Genomic DNA, 16,939 nt, shown 5'->3' with positions numbered 1-16,939 from the left:
AGACATCTAAGACAGTGTTAACGTGACCTCAGTTTTAATAGTTTGTGGTTTGATGGAAACAAGCAAACTGCATGCGTGATCAAATCCTCTAAATGCAAAATCCTATAGAAGATGAGAACAGTCTATCAAAAGCTCTTTAAAAGAAACAATCTATAAGGTGTATTTTCAGATCAACTTTGTCCTTTCAGTAGGAGCTCAACATTTCCTATGTTCTGGTGGTGGGTGATGAGATAAACTGACTTCAAAATAGCCCAAGTGTGAGAATTTCCTGCTCAAACATTAAATAGCACATTGATAAGCCACCTACCTTTTCATCTCTTGCCTCACTCTGAGCCCTCGCAGGAGAGTCGGTGAAGAGCACAGATATTCTTTGTGCTTTTACAGGATTTATGTCTTTAGGTTTCACTTTCTACTATCCAGCCATATTGGCCCCTCTAAAGAGGCCTTCCCACTAAAGGCTGCATGACTTTCTGACTAAGACCAGGTATGTACCACTGCTCTCCTCTCTGTCTTCTAGCCCAGCTTGTTTAGTGGGAGGTTATACGTGCTGTGCACGATGCATTGAGGTACTACTAATATACAATAGAATCTCTCTAGAACATTGGAGTCAGGCTAACAAGTAAGCCCCAAATATAAAATATGTTGGAGAATTTCTTAGTTTATTCAAATTATTACATGTGAAGAATTAGTTAAGTGCACACACACACACATGCATTCACACACACAAATATTTAAGTTTGTTAACTAACATAATTTAAAGTGAAATCCTCTAAGGATCATGATATTGAACAATTAAATTTGGATTTTATAATTGGTTCGATGAGTGTTTTGTGTATAATAATGTATTATTTTATGTTTAGCCAGAGTTTATTGCTAGATTAATTAAAAAAAAAAAATGAATTGAATGATATAAGGCCAAACATAATTCCTCAATCACTTAGTTAGATTATGTACACACAGTTTTACCTTTTTAGAAAAGGAGGATGAAGCAGCTTCCATAAAATGCTAAAGTTAATAATAAATATCAAAAGACTTAAATTAATTGAACGAAACACTCAAAAAATACCAACTAATATAAGAGAATGCAGTCTAATGAGTTATTTTGAATTTCTACCTGATAGAGATCAGAAGGAATAACAAGAAACTGTAGCTAAAATAATAACCCAAATGCTTATTATCTATTCAGAGCCAACAATTGCCAGGTTGAGAGTTATGGACTTATAGGCATTACATTTTATATATCATTATTCCCATTTTAGATTAGAACATTAGATTCCTGGACCTTAATTACCTTTATCATGGTCACACATTATAAGTTTCAAAAGCAGAATTCAGTCCTTGGTCTCACTGACTGCACAGTCCATTGAGAAAATTATTAAGTTACGTTACTGAATTATACCGATAACTTAACACAAGTAAAGGAACCCACATGGACTGTGACAACCATATGATCTTTCTGGAAGTTTGAACACACAGTGTTCTCCCACAAATGGTATGTACTTTTATTTATTGATTTGTGGTCTCCTTTTTTAGCAGTTAAATAAATTATCAATAATTTCTGTATAAGAAGTATATTTTTTAAAAGTCTAAAATGGTGTTTCCAATATTCTTTAGGTTGTTGATGAGTTCATTGTGTCATGTAATTATTCTGACATATATTTCCCTAAATGTGCAATGATTTCTCAGCACTTCCCACCCATTCATTAATAAGAAAAAGATCACATAATAGCACTTCATCTCCATCTAATAAATAAGTCACTAAACCAAGGTAATTTAGTGCAATAAATTATTATATGTGCTAACTTGACAATTCCCAGTTCTTTGGCACACTCAGTCTTTAACCATTATTGTATTACAAAATTGTTATAAAGTGTTACATCTTTTTTTTTTTTTTACAAATACACTGTTTTAATTTTTAACCCAGGTATTAAAAAAAAAGGCAAACCGAACCTGTTGCCATCAAGTCAATTCTGACTTATAGAGCCCTATAGGACAGAGTAGAACTGCCCTATAGGGTTTCCAAGGAAAGCCTGGTGGATTCAAACTGCCAAAATTTATGGTTAGCAGCCATAGCACTTAACCGCTATGCCACCAGGGTTTCCAACCCGGGTATTACAGTGGTTTAAAATATTTCTGTGGAATATGACTTTTAATACAAGTACAGTCTTATTTATGGACTTCTTTATTCTTGATAATTTATTGCTTTTTGTTACTCCAGTCAAAAATGTTTTATTGAATGAAGAATGTCTTAAAAAAATTACTTATTCCACCATGGGACATTTGAGGGAGGCTCTAGAAAAAAATTTCCTTTTATTTTTCTAAGTAAATTAGGACCAGAACTTGAGATTCTCAGCTGCAAAGTGATACTTACCCTTCCTCCCCACCTAGTTTGATCTTGTCATATACACAGCACGTATTTCCTTCTTGAGCACAGTCTCTCATAGAGCACAGACCTTGACAAGCCTCGGCTGCAGAGATGAATAATCAAACAGTAACCTACTCAGAAGTGAATCTGGCCAAGAACTCCAAAAGGCAGCAAATCAAACCTACGGACTCTGATAGATGCATTTCAGTCACTGAGCAGGAAATAACTTATGTGGAATTAAACTTTCATGGTGCTTCCCAGGATCTTCAGAAGAATGACAAGAATTTCCACTGCAAAGGTAAATCATTTAATCCGTTCTCAATATAACTGCACTTAGATGTGTAGTTCTAGTGTAGAGATGGGGGGGGCAGTGAAAATGAAGACATGGAGCAAGGTTAGTCAGATGAAGGGAGTGGGCTCACTATTTTTCGTTTTTGAGTGTCAGATCTGAAGTACAGATAATCGTATTCTACTATGAAATCTGAAGATTAATTCTATTCAGGCATCGTTGAAATTTGTAACCTTTGATGAACAACTCGTGGGCTATTATCTTACTGAAAATGTAATGATATATTCTGAGAGAAAAAGTACAATGGAGAATGTGGGTTTGCTATCCAATATTTATTTATATGATTCCCTGTGCATGTGGTTTCTCTTGTATGTAAACTTTCTAATCTTTGGCTCCATCTGTCCTTTCTCAGTGTTTCCATTTCTCTCTCTGTATATCTCCCATCTCCTCCAGGGAAGCTCGTTGCTGGGATCCTGGGAATCACCTGCATTGCCTTGATGGCCAGTATAATAATCATAAAAATTAAAGTTATCACTCCTTGTAAGTTTTTGAAAGATTATAGGGGAATATTCCCTTTAAAGGTTTGAAAGTTTAAAGGTTTGAAAGTGCCTCTGTATATTTCATAATATTATGGAATAAAATTCTCATTTTGATACATTCATTTGTGTGATATGCTTGTCAAGTTTTTTAATCTTAGTAAATAATGCTTCCTCAATGGGGACAAAAAGTGGAAAATTTATTCTGAGTTTTTCAAAAGTATGAATAACAATGATTATAGCGAGTGTATGTTTTTAATTCTAAATGTGTATATTGTATGTGTGTGTATATGCATTCGTGTATGCGTTGGCCACATCTCAAAGACTTACACTGAGAGACTGAAAATACTGAGAAATAAAAATGTATATTTTAATGTAGTTAAATCAAATACTGTAAGAGTTGGTAAAATTCCTCCATTAGTCTGTTCAAATATTTTTCCAAAAACCTCATTACTTTATCAATTTTTTGTTGATAAAATAATTCTAATATACATTATTATAATTTTAAATGATCTACCAAATTTCAAACTAGGTAACTAAGATTATTATGATTTATTACAGAAATATTAATCTCTATAATAATTGCTATGATCTTTCTAGCTATTGGAACAAAGAAAGAGAACCCCACCCAGAAAGGTATGTAATAATTTTAAAAGTTCTGATATAAACCAAATCCAAACCTATTGTTGTCAAGTCGATTCTGACTGATAGGGACCATATAGGACAGAGTAGAACTGCCCCTGTGGGGTTTTCAAGGAGTGGCTGGTGAATTTGAACTGCTAACCTTTTAGTTAGCAGCCAAGCTCTTAACCACTGCACCACCAGGACTAATATTTTGAGATTATGTTTTGTCTCTATTTTAGTTTATGAAGAAGTAAGAACAGATTTTTTGAACTTTCAAAATATAGTAATAACTCTTCATACATAAAGATCATATAAGGAAATCCTTGTTCAAAAATTAGAAGAAATAGTCTTTTGCAATTGCTATATCCTTCTTTTAACAATTACCTCAAATTTCCTTCTGCTCCTGTAAAGATTAAACCAAACCAAAAACAACCATTGTGTTGGAGCAGATTCTGATTCATAGTGACCCTATAGGACAGAATAGAACTGCCCCATAGAGTTTCCAAGGAGTGCCTGGTGGATTTGCAATGCAGACCTTTTGATTAACAGCCGAGCTCCTAACCACTGCGCCACCAGGGCTTGGCCTAGAAAATCCTATGGTAAAATTCTACTGTATCTCATGGGGCTGTTATGAGTTGACTATCAAATCAACAGCAACTGAAAACAACCACAGCAGCATAATATGGTAAGAAATAAATTACTATTCTGATAAAGTAGTGTCGTTCAGTGTTTTTCAGGACATGTATAGGATAGAGCTTTTGTTTCTTTCCTTTTTAACGGTACATAAATTAGAGGATGGGAGGCTGACCCTTTCTGTGTGTGTGCCGGTGTTTTTTCGTATGTGTATGTATATGTAAGTGCGTGAGATTACGTATACAAGTTAAGTAGATATGTGCTTATGCCTATGCAAATATGTCAAGTAATTTATATTTTTTAATTCAAATTGTTTCTGGATAGTAATTCATATTCTTTTTCAGCATCTCATTGTGGCCGTTGTCCAGAGGACTGGTTATCCTATTCCAACAACTGCTATTATATTAGTAGTGATAAAAAAAACTGGACTGAGAGTCAGATGGCTTGTGCTTCTAAGAAATCTGATCTGACTTATATAGATAATGAAGAAGAAATGGTAAGATTTCAAATACTTGAAATATTTTATTAAAAGGTATAACATACAAAAAGAAACGTGTACAAAATATGAGTCAATAACAAGTAGTTATCAAGAAACATTACTGACATGCCTTATGTTCCCTATACATCTTAAAGAATAAAGATTTGCCTACCTTGCAAACTTATGTAAATAGAATTATACTCCATGAAGTGTTTAGTGTCTTACATATTTCAGTTGACATTGCGTTTTTAGGATTTATCCATATTTTTGTCCGTGTTGTTGTTAGTTGCCTTTGAATTTGCCCTGATCCATGGAGACCTTACATACAACAAAACGAAATGTTGTCTGGTCCTCTGCCATCTTAATGCTCATTGGTATGTCTGAGTACATTGTGGTCCACTCATCTCATTGAATATTTCTCTAATTTTCATTGGCCCTCTACTTTATCAAAAGAGATGTCCTTTTCTAGAGATTGATCTTTCCTGATGACATGTTTGAAGTAGACAAGCCAAAGTCTCACCATTCTTGCTTCTAAGGAGCATTCTGATTGTGTTTCAAAATTTTGTCCAAAATTTTGCTTTATTTTCAAGGCTATGACACACTCCATTGTTTGAACTGACAATACATTCTATTTTATACCATTAATGTGTATTTGTCTATTTCCAGTTCTTAATATTTATGAAAAAACAATGCTTCTATACGTTTTTCCTAAAGTAAGCTTTGTTGTTTCTTTTAACTATAAATAAATAAATCTAAATTTATCAAAATTGAGAAGATTAATCACAAAACTAATACATCCATGTAATTACAAATCACTTCAAGAAATAGAAAATGGTAGCTCCCTCCCCCCATTAGCTGTACCCCTGTGTCTGCTCTTAGCACTTCTCCTTGTTCCCAAACCACTATCCTGAGTTTTTGAACTTTATGCAGGTGGAATCATATAATATGCATTTTTGAGTCTATCTCCTTTAATCCATATGATATTTGTGCAATTGATCCTTAGCTTAGCAGTTTGTTCATTTTCACTGTTATGTTATTTAAGTAAACCCACCTAAAATATAAATTTTTATAACAAAAAACCTAACTGCTGCCATGGTGTCGATTCTGATACATGGAGACCCGTGTGTTTAAGAGTAGAACTACACTTCAAAGAGTTTGCAGTAGCTGTTACTTTGAGAAATTGGCTGGTAGACCTGTCTTTTGAAGTGCCTCTGGATGGAACTGAACCTCTAACATTTCCATTAGTGACCAAGTGCTTAACCATTCGTACTACCAGGAACTCCACTGTTACATGAAAAAACATTCTGAAATCCATTCTATGGTGGATACAAATTTAGCTATTATGAAAATATTTACCTATTACTTAGCTCTTATGAGTAATTATTCTCTATCTTTCTGGATGTATTTTGCCACATATTATCTGGATGCACAGGAATGAAATTGTCAGGTCATGCAGAGTTATAGGTATATGTACATGTCAGGATTTTTAAATTCTCCCAACAGTTTGCTAGTTTATGGACACATACACATATTATCTAACAGTGTTTTATCCCATCCCTTGATCTACATCCTCATCAAAACTTACTACTATGAGAAATTTAGACAGTAGAAGTTTTGATTGTTATATAATAGCATTACATGAAGAGACATTTTCCCAACGATTGTTTGATTGAACCCATCTAATGTGCTGTTAGCCACTAGAATATCTTCTTTTATGAAATGCCTATTCATGTCTTTTTTCTAGTTTTCCTCTGTGAGTATCAGTTTTTTTCCACCAATATCTTCTTGACATAGTTTGGTTATGATTTCTTTTTTGATTTTGTAACTTTATAATAGCTTTATTTTTCTCTGTGCCTTACATATTTACTTCCATGTTGGAGTCTTTTAATGAATAGAATTTATTAATATTAATATAGTCCGGTTGCTTGTTTATAGTGTTAGTGCTTAGGTTGCAGCTCTTTTAGTAATAGACCAAATTTCATTATACATAATCTACTGAATTAATTTGTAGGTTTTACATTTTATCTTTATTTTTAAAATTTTTTCTGAAAATGTTTATCTATTATATTTAGATGTATTGTTAGGTGCCTTCGAGTCGGTTCCACTCATACAGACCCTACGTACATCAGGATGAAATATTGAGGGTTTTTTTTGTGCCATCCTCACAATATTTGTTATGCTGAGTCCATTGTTGTAGACACTGTGTCCATCCATCTCATTGAGGGTGTTCCCCTTTTTTGCTGACCCACTTCCTTACCAAGCATGAATGATGTCCTTCTCTAGGGACTGGTCCCACCTGATAACATGTCCAAAATATGAAACAAATTCTTACCATCCTTTCTTCTAATGAGCATTCTGGCTATGCTTCTTCCAAGACAGATTTTGTTCTTCCGACAATCTGTGGTATATTTGGTATTCTTCTCCAACACTATAATTCATAGGCATCAATTCAACTTAGTTCTTCCTTATTCATTGCCCAACTTTCACATGCGTATGAGGTGACTGAAGACACCATGGCTTGAGTCAAGTGCACTTTAGTCCTTAAAGTGATATGTTTGCTTGTTAACACTTTAAAGAGGTCTTTTGCATAAGATTTGCACAGTGCAATGCGTCCTTTGATTTTCTTGACTGCTGCTTCCATGGGCATTGATTGTGGATCCAAGTAAAATGAAATCCTTGAAAATTTCAATATTTTATCATGATGTTATTATTGGCCCAGTTATGATATATTGGTCCAGATATATAGTCAATTGGAATTTAATTTTTGTGATGCTGATAAAGCTTTACACTTTTCTACATCATTATCTAATTGAGTGAGAGTAATTTATAGCAGAAATGTTCATTTATCCATTCCTTTCTGTGCTACCTTTGTCGTAAATCAAGGATATTGATGTACATTTGTGTGTGTGTGTGGATACGTTCCTGGTCACTACTAGGTTTCACATTTCTATTTTTCCTTCTTGCATCAATATCACATGGAAAAATTACTAAAGCTTTCTATTAATTCTTTATGTTCAGTACAGTTGTGTTCTTCTTCAAGACTTATCCGCTTCTTCTACACTTAGCCTTTTAAATTTCTACGTAAATATTCTCAAAACACATGCTGTGTCTTTTTTAAGTTACTTTAAATCAATAGATTAATTGTTGAAAATTGACATCTTAATAATGTAATATCTTAACCTGGTGTTATCCTCCATTTATTTTCTCTTAATACTTTTACAGTTTTGTGTACAAGCCATGAAAGTTTTTTTTTTTTGCTTGATTTGGCTCCAGTTATCTTTTAAATTTCCTTTTCTGATGTTTCTTATTTGTCACTCCACAAATTATATGTGCATCCAACACACTTTCTGAGCACACTTATTAATTCTAATAATTAGCCTTTAAATTCCTTTTGACTTTCTACACACAAAATTTAATCATGTCTGACGTGTCAGTTTTATTCCTTCTGTTACAATTTATATCTAGTTTACTGTTTTTTGTTTATATATGTTTGAAAGACTGCCCACTTCAAAATTGAGGAAAAAATGTGATATTGGATATCAGAGTCTTATTTACCTATGCCACAATGAGAGCTTTAATCATTTCATCTTTGGATATATATGCTGTTGTTTTTTTGGAAAATAACTCCATCAGAACAAGGAATTTTACTTTTTTCTCCCTGTTAAAACCATTTCTTAAGGTATACTTGACATAAAATAAACTGCACATATTTAAATTACATAATGTCTTAAGTTTTGACATATGTATATACCTGTGAAACCATCACTTACGGAGAATGAATACAACTGTTACCCTCAAAAGTTTCATTAGGCATCTTTGTAGTCCCTTCTCCTACCTTTCATCGATCACCAATTATAGACAACCACTTATCTACTTTCAATCACCATTGATAAGTGGGAATTTTCTAGAAATTATTTTTATATATGGAATCATACTTTTTTCTTATTTCTTTCATTTTACTTAATTATTTTGAAATTCATCCATGCTGTAGTATGTTTACAGTTTATTATTTTTATTAATGTGTTGTAATTGTAGCATGTACCACAATTTGTTTACCCATTCAATTATTAACATCTGATGTGTATGCCAAGATTTCATCTGTTCTTTTTGTGTTATTTTATAAGTGAGATATAATTCACTTGCATTCAGCTGCCCAGATTTTGCATGGACAGTTCAATGATTTTGACAAATGTGTGCACCTATAAACACACCACCCCAATCAAGACAATATTTCCTTCATCCCGTTAAGTACTCACTTTCAGGCTTCTGATTTCCAACATACAAAAACAAAAAAAAAAAATTTTTTTTTTTTTAACATCATAGCTAGTTTTTATTCTATTAATGCTTCACTTCACAAGTGAGCACATATTCCACAACTTGCTGATAGATTCATCTGTTTATGGGTATTTGAATTGTCTCCAGAATTTTTCTATTACAAAAAAGAAAAAACTACTATGAAAAATCTTATGCGAAAATCTGTGTATACGTATATTTTCAGTTTTGTGGAATTTAAGTGAAATTGCTGGGTTATAGGTGAAGTGTTTGTGTAACTTTAAAATAAAAACTTGGCAGAACTTTTTCAACATGTTTGCGCCATTTTCTACTCCTAAAATTGTTTGAGAGTTTCATTTGATCTCATCCTTGTTAGCACATGGAATTTGTAGATATCTTTCATTGATGAATTTATTTTTTGAGTGATCTTTAGTGGTTTCAATAATTTCTTTTTAGGAAGATTGCAAAATTTATTAGCATACAGTTATTCATAACATTTTACTATTCATTTTATATTAATAATATCTGCAATTATTGTTGTTGCTGTTGTTAGTTACCATCAAGTGACCTCCAGCTAATGGAGACCTTATGTATATAACACAGCAAAGTGTTGCCCAGTCCTGTACAATCTTCATGATCATACGATTGCAGTTATGTCCCCTCTGTTCATTTCTTTATATAATTTATGCTTTTTCTCTTTGTATTCATCTTTCTGGTTGGAGGTTTATAAATTTAACTAATCTTTCTAAGAAAATGATTTCATTTATTTATTCTGTTTTACAGTTTTCATTTCATTAATTTATGCTATTATGTTTATCCATTTTTCCTTCTTTATTTCAATTTTCTTTAAGGTGAAATTTTTTCATTTATTTCAGACCTTTCCTATTTTATAAACATTTAATGTGGTAAATTTACCCCTTGGCACTGCTTTAACTACAATTCACAGATTTTGATATGATATGTTTTTGTTTCATTCTATTCTTTTTTTCTCCTTTTTCCTAATTTCTTTGTGACATTCTCAGAGACCTCTTGGAGTTTTTTTAATTCTTCATGTATTCTCTTTTATTATTAATTTCTGGTTATAATGCTTTGTATAAAAAGAAAATATTTTGTATGATTTCATTTCTTTAAAATCTGTTTTTTTTTTTTTTTTTTTATAGGCCAATGTATGGTCTGTGTTGGGGAATACACTATGTGCATGTGGAAAGAATGTACATTATTTTGTGTGTGGCATGTTCTATAAAAGTCCATTAGGTTAAGATGGTTAATAGTGATGCTCAAGCCTTCTATTTACTTAATGGTTTTCTGTCTCCATGTTCTACTGAATAGAGAGAGAAGAGTACTGAAGTCAACAATTATAATTGCTAATTTGTCTTTTTCACTTTCAACTCTATCAGATTTGTTTATGTATTTGAAACTTTGAGGTTAGGTGCATACATATTTAAAACTATTTTGCCTTTTTTGTTCAATTAATTCCTTAATCAATACATAATGGTCCTCTTTGTCTCTTGTGATCTTCCTTGCTCTGGATAATACTTTGTTACATAGTGTGTTAGTTATTAGGGCTGCTATAACAGAAATACTACAAGTAGATGGCTTTAACAAGCAGAAATTTATTCCCTCACAGTTCAGTAGGCTACAAGTCCAAAATCACGGCATCTGCTCCAGCAGAAGGCTTTCTTTCTCTGTCGGCTCTGTAGGAAGGTGCTTGTTGTCAATCTTCCCCTGGTGGAGGAGCCTCTTAGTCCAGGGAACCTAGATCCAAAGGACATGCTACTCTCCTGGTTCTTGTTTCTTGGAGGTATGAGGTCCCCTTGTCTCTCGGCTTGCTTCTTTCTTTTATATCTCAAAAGGGAGTGGCTCAAGACACAATCCGTCTTCTAGATGGAGTCCTACCTCATTAACATGACTGCCACTAATTCCATCTTATCAATATCATAGAGACAGGATTTACAACACATAGGAAAATCACATCAGATGACAAAATGGTAGACAATCACAAAACACTGGGTATCGTGACCTAGCCAAATGTATACACATATTTTTGGAGGACACAATTCAATCCATGACACATAGTAATATAGCCATCGAAACTTATTTTCTTTATATTTTTGGATTAGTGTTTGTACGGCATAGACTTTCAACTAAAAAAAAAATTAGCTATCAGATCTATATTCATACTCACTCCAAAGAAAAATGATCAAACAGAACGCAAAAATTATCAAAATTTGTGCTGAAGAAAATTCAAAATCAACTGTAGCTGTACATTGACGGGGAACTGCTGGAAGTTTAAGCTGTATTCAGAAGTGAATGAGGGATATCATTGTTCATTTCAGATGGGTTATCGCCAAAAGCAGAGAATACCAGAAAGATGTTTACCTGGGTTTTATTGACTCTTCAAAGACATTCAGCTGAGAGGATCATAAGAAATTATGGTTAACATTATGAAGAACAGGAATTCCAAAATGTGCTCATGCAGGTCCGAAACTAGATCAAGAGGCAGTCATTGTAACAGAACAAGGGGGTATTCTGTGGTTCAAAGTTGGAAAAGGAGTGTGGCAGAGTCGTAGTATCCTTTCACCTTACTTATACAGTCTTTATGCTGAACAAATAATATATGAAGCTGGCCATATGAAAAAAAAATGCAGTGTCAGGATTGGAGAATGGCACATTAAAAACCTGTGATGTAGCCTTGCTTGCCTAAAGTAAGGAGGACTTGAAACACGTATTGAAGAATGTCAAAGACTACAGTCCTCAGTATTGATTACACTTGAATGTGAAGTAAATGAAAACCCTCAAAACTGAAACAAAAAACAATATCATGATAAATGGCAAAGAAACCAATGTTATCAATGATTTCATTCTATTAGAATCAACTATAAATGCCCATGGAAGTAGCTGTCAAGAAATCAGACAATACATTGTATCATACAAATTTGTTGTGAAAGAACTCTTTTAAATTTTAAAATGTGGAAATGTCACTTTGATGCCTGAGGTGTTCTTGACCAAAGGTATGGACTTTTCATTTGCTTCAGTATCTTTAACCAGAAATCAAGAACTGCAATTTATAAACTTGTTAAAGACATATTTAAATTGATACTCTACGTCTTTCAGTTTAACATCTCTAGTTTAAATCCTACGTGCAAACATTTAAAAGGGGTAAAGTTCATAAATTTATGCTGAAACAAACCTCTATGTTTATATGTTTCCTAAAGTTTCACTAAAGTGAAAGGGAGAAATCATGAAATGAAAGAGCTGAACAGAAAATTTCAAAGGGGGACTCAAGAAGACAAAGTATTATAATGACATGGGAAAAGCCCTAGAGATAGAAAACCAAAAGAGAAGAACACTCAGCATTTCTCAATCTGAAAGTAGTGAAAAAAAATTTGAAGCCTCAAGTTGCAATATTGAAGGATTTTGTGGGCAAAACATTGACTGACTGAGGATGCATCGAAAGAGGATGGAAGGAATACACAGAGTCATTATACCAATAAGATTTGGTTGATTTCAACTATTTCCGGAGGTAGCATATGATCAAGAACTAATGGTATTGAAGGAAGAAGTCTAAGCTGCTCTGAAGGCATAATACATTATATATAATATCGTGAAGAATAGGAATTCTAGAACACTTAATCGTGCTCTTGCAGAACCTGTACACAGACCAAGAGGCAATCATTCAAACAAAACAAGGGGATGCTGTGTGGTTAAAATCAGGAAAGCTGTTCATCAGGGTTGTATTCTTTCACCATACTTATTTAGTCTTAACACTGAGCAAATAATCCGAGAAGCTGGACTATATGAAGAAGAACACGCAGCATCGGGATTGGAGGAAGACTCATTAATAAACTTTGATATGAAGATGACACAGTCTTGCTTGCTTAAAGCCAAGAGGGCTGAAGCATTTACTGATGAAGATCAAAGACCATAGCCTGCAGTATAGATTACACCTCAACATAAAAAAACAAAAATCTTCACAATTAGACCAATAACCAAAATTATGATTAATGGAGAAAAGATTGAAGTTGTAAAGGATTTCATTTTACTTGGATCCACATCAATGCCAATGGAAGCAGCAGTCAGGATATCAAACAGCATACTGCAGTGGGCAAATCTGCTGCAAAAAACCTCTTTTTAAAGTGTTAAAAAGGAAAGATGTCACCTTGAGGACTAAGGTGCCTGACCCAAGCCATGATGTTTTCAATTGCCTCAGATGCATGAGAAAGCTGGGTAATGGGTAAGGAAGCCCAAAGAAGAATTTAGGGTGAATTAGGGTGTTGACAAAGCATATTGAGTATACCATGGACTGGCAGAAGAATGAACATATCTGTGTTGGAAGACGTACTGTCAGAATGCTCCTTAGAATCAAGGATGACAAGACTTCATTTCACATACTTTGTCAGAAAGGATCCATAGCTGGAGAATGACATCATGCTTATTAAAGTAGAGGACAAATGGAAAAGAGGAAGACCCTCAAGAAGATGGATTGATATAGTGGCCTCAACAATGGGCTCAAGCGTAACAACGATTGTGAGAACCGAGCAGTGTTCCCTCCCCTTGTAAATACTGTCTCTGTGAGTCCAAACTGACTCAATAGCACCTAACAACAACAAAAACCCAAAATCAATGTATTTTCTGCTTAGGAGATGTTTTAACGATATAGCTTTACAATGTTTTAAAGGATGATAAATAATCTTCCAAATCGTTTAGCAGTTAGGCTTACAAAAATACAGCATAGCATGTGGCTTAGATTGTCAGACTTTTGCAGAAGCGATTTCAAGATTACTTCATCCCAATTTCAAATGAATGCTAGTAGTTTTTGCACATATCACTAACTTTTTAAAAACTTAAATTTCATTTTGAGATAATAGTAAATGCACACGCAGTTATAAGAAATAATGCAGAGAGATTCTGTGAATCCTTCACACAGCGTCTACAAATGGTACATCCTGCAGCACTACAGTAAAAGATCAAAACCAGTACTTAAGTTTGCCATTTTATTTTTTTAGCAGATTGTTTCTTCTGGTTATTTTTTGGTCTTGTTCTTTCTTGCCTACTTGTGGGTAATTTGAGCATTTTTAGGATTTTATATTATTATTATTTTTTACAGTGGTTTTTACTCTATTTCTTTGTATTGTTTTCTCAGTGATTGATCTGACTATTTTGGCATTCGAATGAAGCTTTTCAAGTTCTACTGGTGTCAATGTTTTACACTTTCTGTAAGGTGTGGAAATCTCACTCCCATTAAAATCCCTGTTGCACAGTGGTTAAGTGCTAGACTGCTAACAGAAAGGCCAGCAGTTCAAACCTACCTACTATGAGTTGGAATTGAATCCGTGGCAGTGTTTTCTTTTTTTTTGTTGTTGTTGTTAAGCTAGTTTATTGTACCCTGGCAGCTATTAAATTACATGAATTTAAACTTTTTTAAGTAAAACTAAGAGAATAAGACTCTTAAGTATTAATATTTATATAGTATTGAATGAAAAGCACTTTTGTGAAAGTTTTTGACAAAATGAAATTGATTTTCAACTTAATATATTTTTAGAGTTAGAATCTAGTACTTATATCTTGTTTTGAAAATTAAAGATGAAGTAAAACACTACCTGCCTGTTTTAAAGTAATAAAAGTCTTTATAATGGTTATTAAAATAATTTTCTTTGTTTTATGATAGAAGTTTATAGCATTTCTATCATCTCTTTCATGGATTGGGCTCTCTCGGAAAAACAGAGATTATTCCTGGTTATGGATAAATGGCTCACCTCTCTACAAAGAGTAAGTTTTTTCTGAAGGATGTTATATAGAAGAAGAAAAATACAAAAAAGAAAAATTCAGATAAGTAATATTAATAAATGTGACTAAATTGAATTATAGACATGTAGAATTAAATTAAAAATTAATGAAATGTTTAAGTATATTTTAGTTAAGAATGAAGTACTCGGTGTTCCAAATAATTTTTACTAATTTTTTTTTATTGTGCTTTAAGTGAAAATTTACAAATCAAGTCAGTCTCTCATACAAAAATGTATATACACCTTACTATTTTTTTTTTTATGTACTCCTAGCTCCACTCCCCTTAATGAGAAAGCACACTCCTCCTCTGCACCCTGTGCTCCCCATGTCCATTCAACTAGTTCCTGCCCCCTTCTGCATTCTCATCTTGCTTCCAGACAGGAGCTGCCCACATAGTCTCATGTGTCTACTTGAGACAAGAAGCCCACTCTTCACCAATACCATTTTCTGTCTCATAGCCCAGTCCAACCCTGTATGAAGAGTTGGCTTCAGGAATGGTTCCAGTCTTGGGCTAACAGAAGGTCTGGGAACCATGACTTCTGGGGTCCCCCTGGTCTCAGTCAGACCATTAAGTCTGGTCTTTTTAGGAGAATTTGAGTTCTGCAACTGACTGTTCTCCTGCTCCACCAGGGATTCTCTGTTGTCTTCCCTCTCAGAATAGTCATCGATTGTAGCTGGACTTCTTCTAGTTCCTCTGGTCTCAGGCTGATGTAGTCTCTGGTTTATGTGGCCCTTTTTGTCCCTTGGGCTCATATATACCTTGTGTCTTTGGTGTTCTTCATTCTCCTTTGCTTCAGGTGGGTTGAGACCAATTGATGGCCACTTGCAAGCGTTTAAGGCTCCAGATGAAACTCACCAAAGTGGGATGCAGAACGTTTTCTTAATACATTTTGTTATGCCCATTGACCTAGATGTGCCCTGAAACCATGGTCCCCAGACCCTTGTCCCTGGTGCTCTGGCCTTCAAAGTGTTTGTATTTAGGAAACGTCTTTGCTTTTGGTTTAATTATTACTAATATTTTATGAGAAATGTCATTACCCATTTTTATAACATACTTCTAGTATTGTTGCATGGAGGATTCTCACATGAAATATAACAGGCTTATGTATTTTTATGCATTACAGGTTAATAGACACGTCAAATAATACATACAACTGCGCTATGCTATTCTCGTCTAATCTTCTATCAGACAGTTGTGGATCTTCAAAAATATACATTTGTAAGCATAAGATTTTGAGTTAAAATGCCTGAACTTGGAGTCCTTCGAGTATCTTTATATTTCATGAAATAGAAATAATATGATGGCAAAAGTCTTATAATCAATTTTATTATTTGTTCGAATGGAACCTCCACAATGGGAACCCTCCTGGAACTCACCCTATGTCCTTCTTTGCTTGGCTGATAATCATCAGTACCCTTTTCTGTAATAAAATATAACCTCAAGTATAAAAATTTTCTTATGTTTCATGAGTCTTTATATTGTTAAATATGTTTACTTATCTGCTTGATTTTGTAACAAAATAAAAATACTTAAATTATTGTAGTTTTATAAGAAATCTGAATATCTGGTTATGTGAGTGCTCAAATTTTTTATTCTTTTGCATATTATTGGCCATTTACATTTCAATACCATTTTTAATATCACCTTAACAGTTTGCATAATGAAAACTCTATTGGTGATTGAGACTTCTTGAATGGTGGAGTAAAGGATTCTGTCAATGTCCTCTTTAAAAGGAAGAAAACACTGGCAAGAAATTGTCAGATCAACTTTTTCAAGACTCTAGTAATTAAACAAAGGCTTCAGGAATATTTATTCAAGAAAAAATGGTGAACCTCAGTAAGAAAGATAGTGTCTGTGGCATTTTAACTTGGCCTCACACCAGACACCATCACTTCAGCTCCATGGTATTCATGAAAACTAGCAGCTATGCCACTTCTGAAGAGGAAGACCAAGT

At 33.7% G+C, this 16,939-nt stretch overlaps 2 protein-coding genes across 3 annotated transcripts in view; both read left to right on the top strand.

The window, feature by feature from the left end:
• LOC126075183 (NKG2-F type II integral membrane protein-like) overlaps positions 1-16,939 on the top strand; it is a 237,776-nt gene that overhangs the window by 21,022 nt on the left and 199,815 nt on the right. The window lies entirely within an intron of this gene.
• Positions 2,449-16,411, top strand: LOC126075184 (NKG2-A/NKG2-B type II integral membrane protein-like). Of its 2 annotated transcripts, XM_049882475.1 has the most exons (6): positions 2,449-2,663; positions 3,108-3,194; positions 3,791-3,826; positions 4,792-4,943; positions 14,866-14,966; positions 16,109-16,411. In XM_049882475.1, exons 1-6 carry the CDS (start codon positions 2,477-2,479, stop codon positions 16,224-16,226), a joined length of 681 nt encoding a protein of 226 aa, XP_049738432.1. In that variant the 5' UTR covers positions 2,449-2,476; the 3' UTR covers positions 16,227-16,411. The 2 variants fall into 2 exon arrangements, with proteins under 2 accessions (XP_049738432.1, XP_049738433.1); XM_049882476.1 differs by lacking the exon at positions 3,108-3,194.

Source organism: Elephas maximus, chromosome 4 (genome assembly GCF_024166365.1).
Source record: "Elephas maximus indicus isolate mEleMax1 chromosome 4, mEleMax1 primary haplotype, whole genome shotgun sequence".
Taxonomy (NCBI): Eukaryota; Metazoa; Chordata; class Mammalia; order Proboscidea; family Elephantidae; genus Elephas; species Elephas maximus.
Note: the sequence above shows the minus strand (reverse complement) of the source record. Positions and strands in the feature narration are given on the sequence as shown.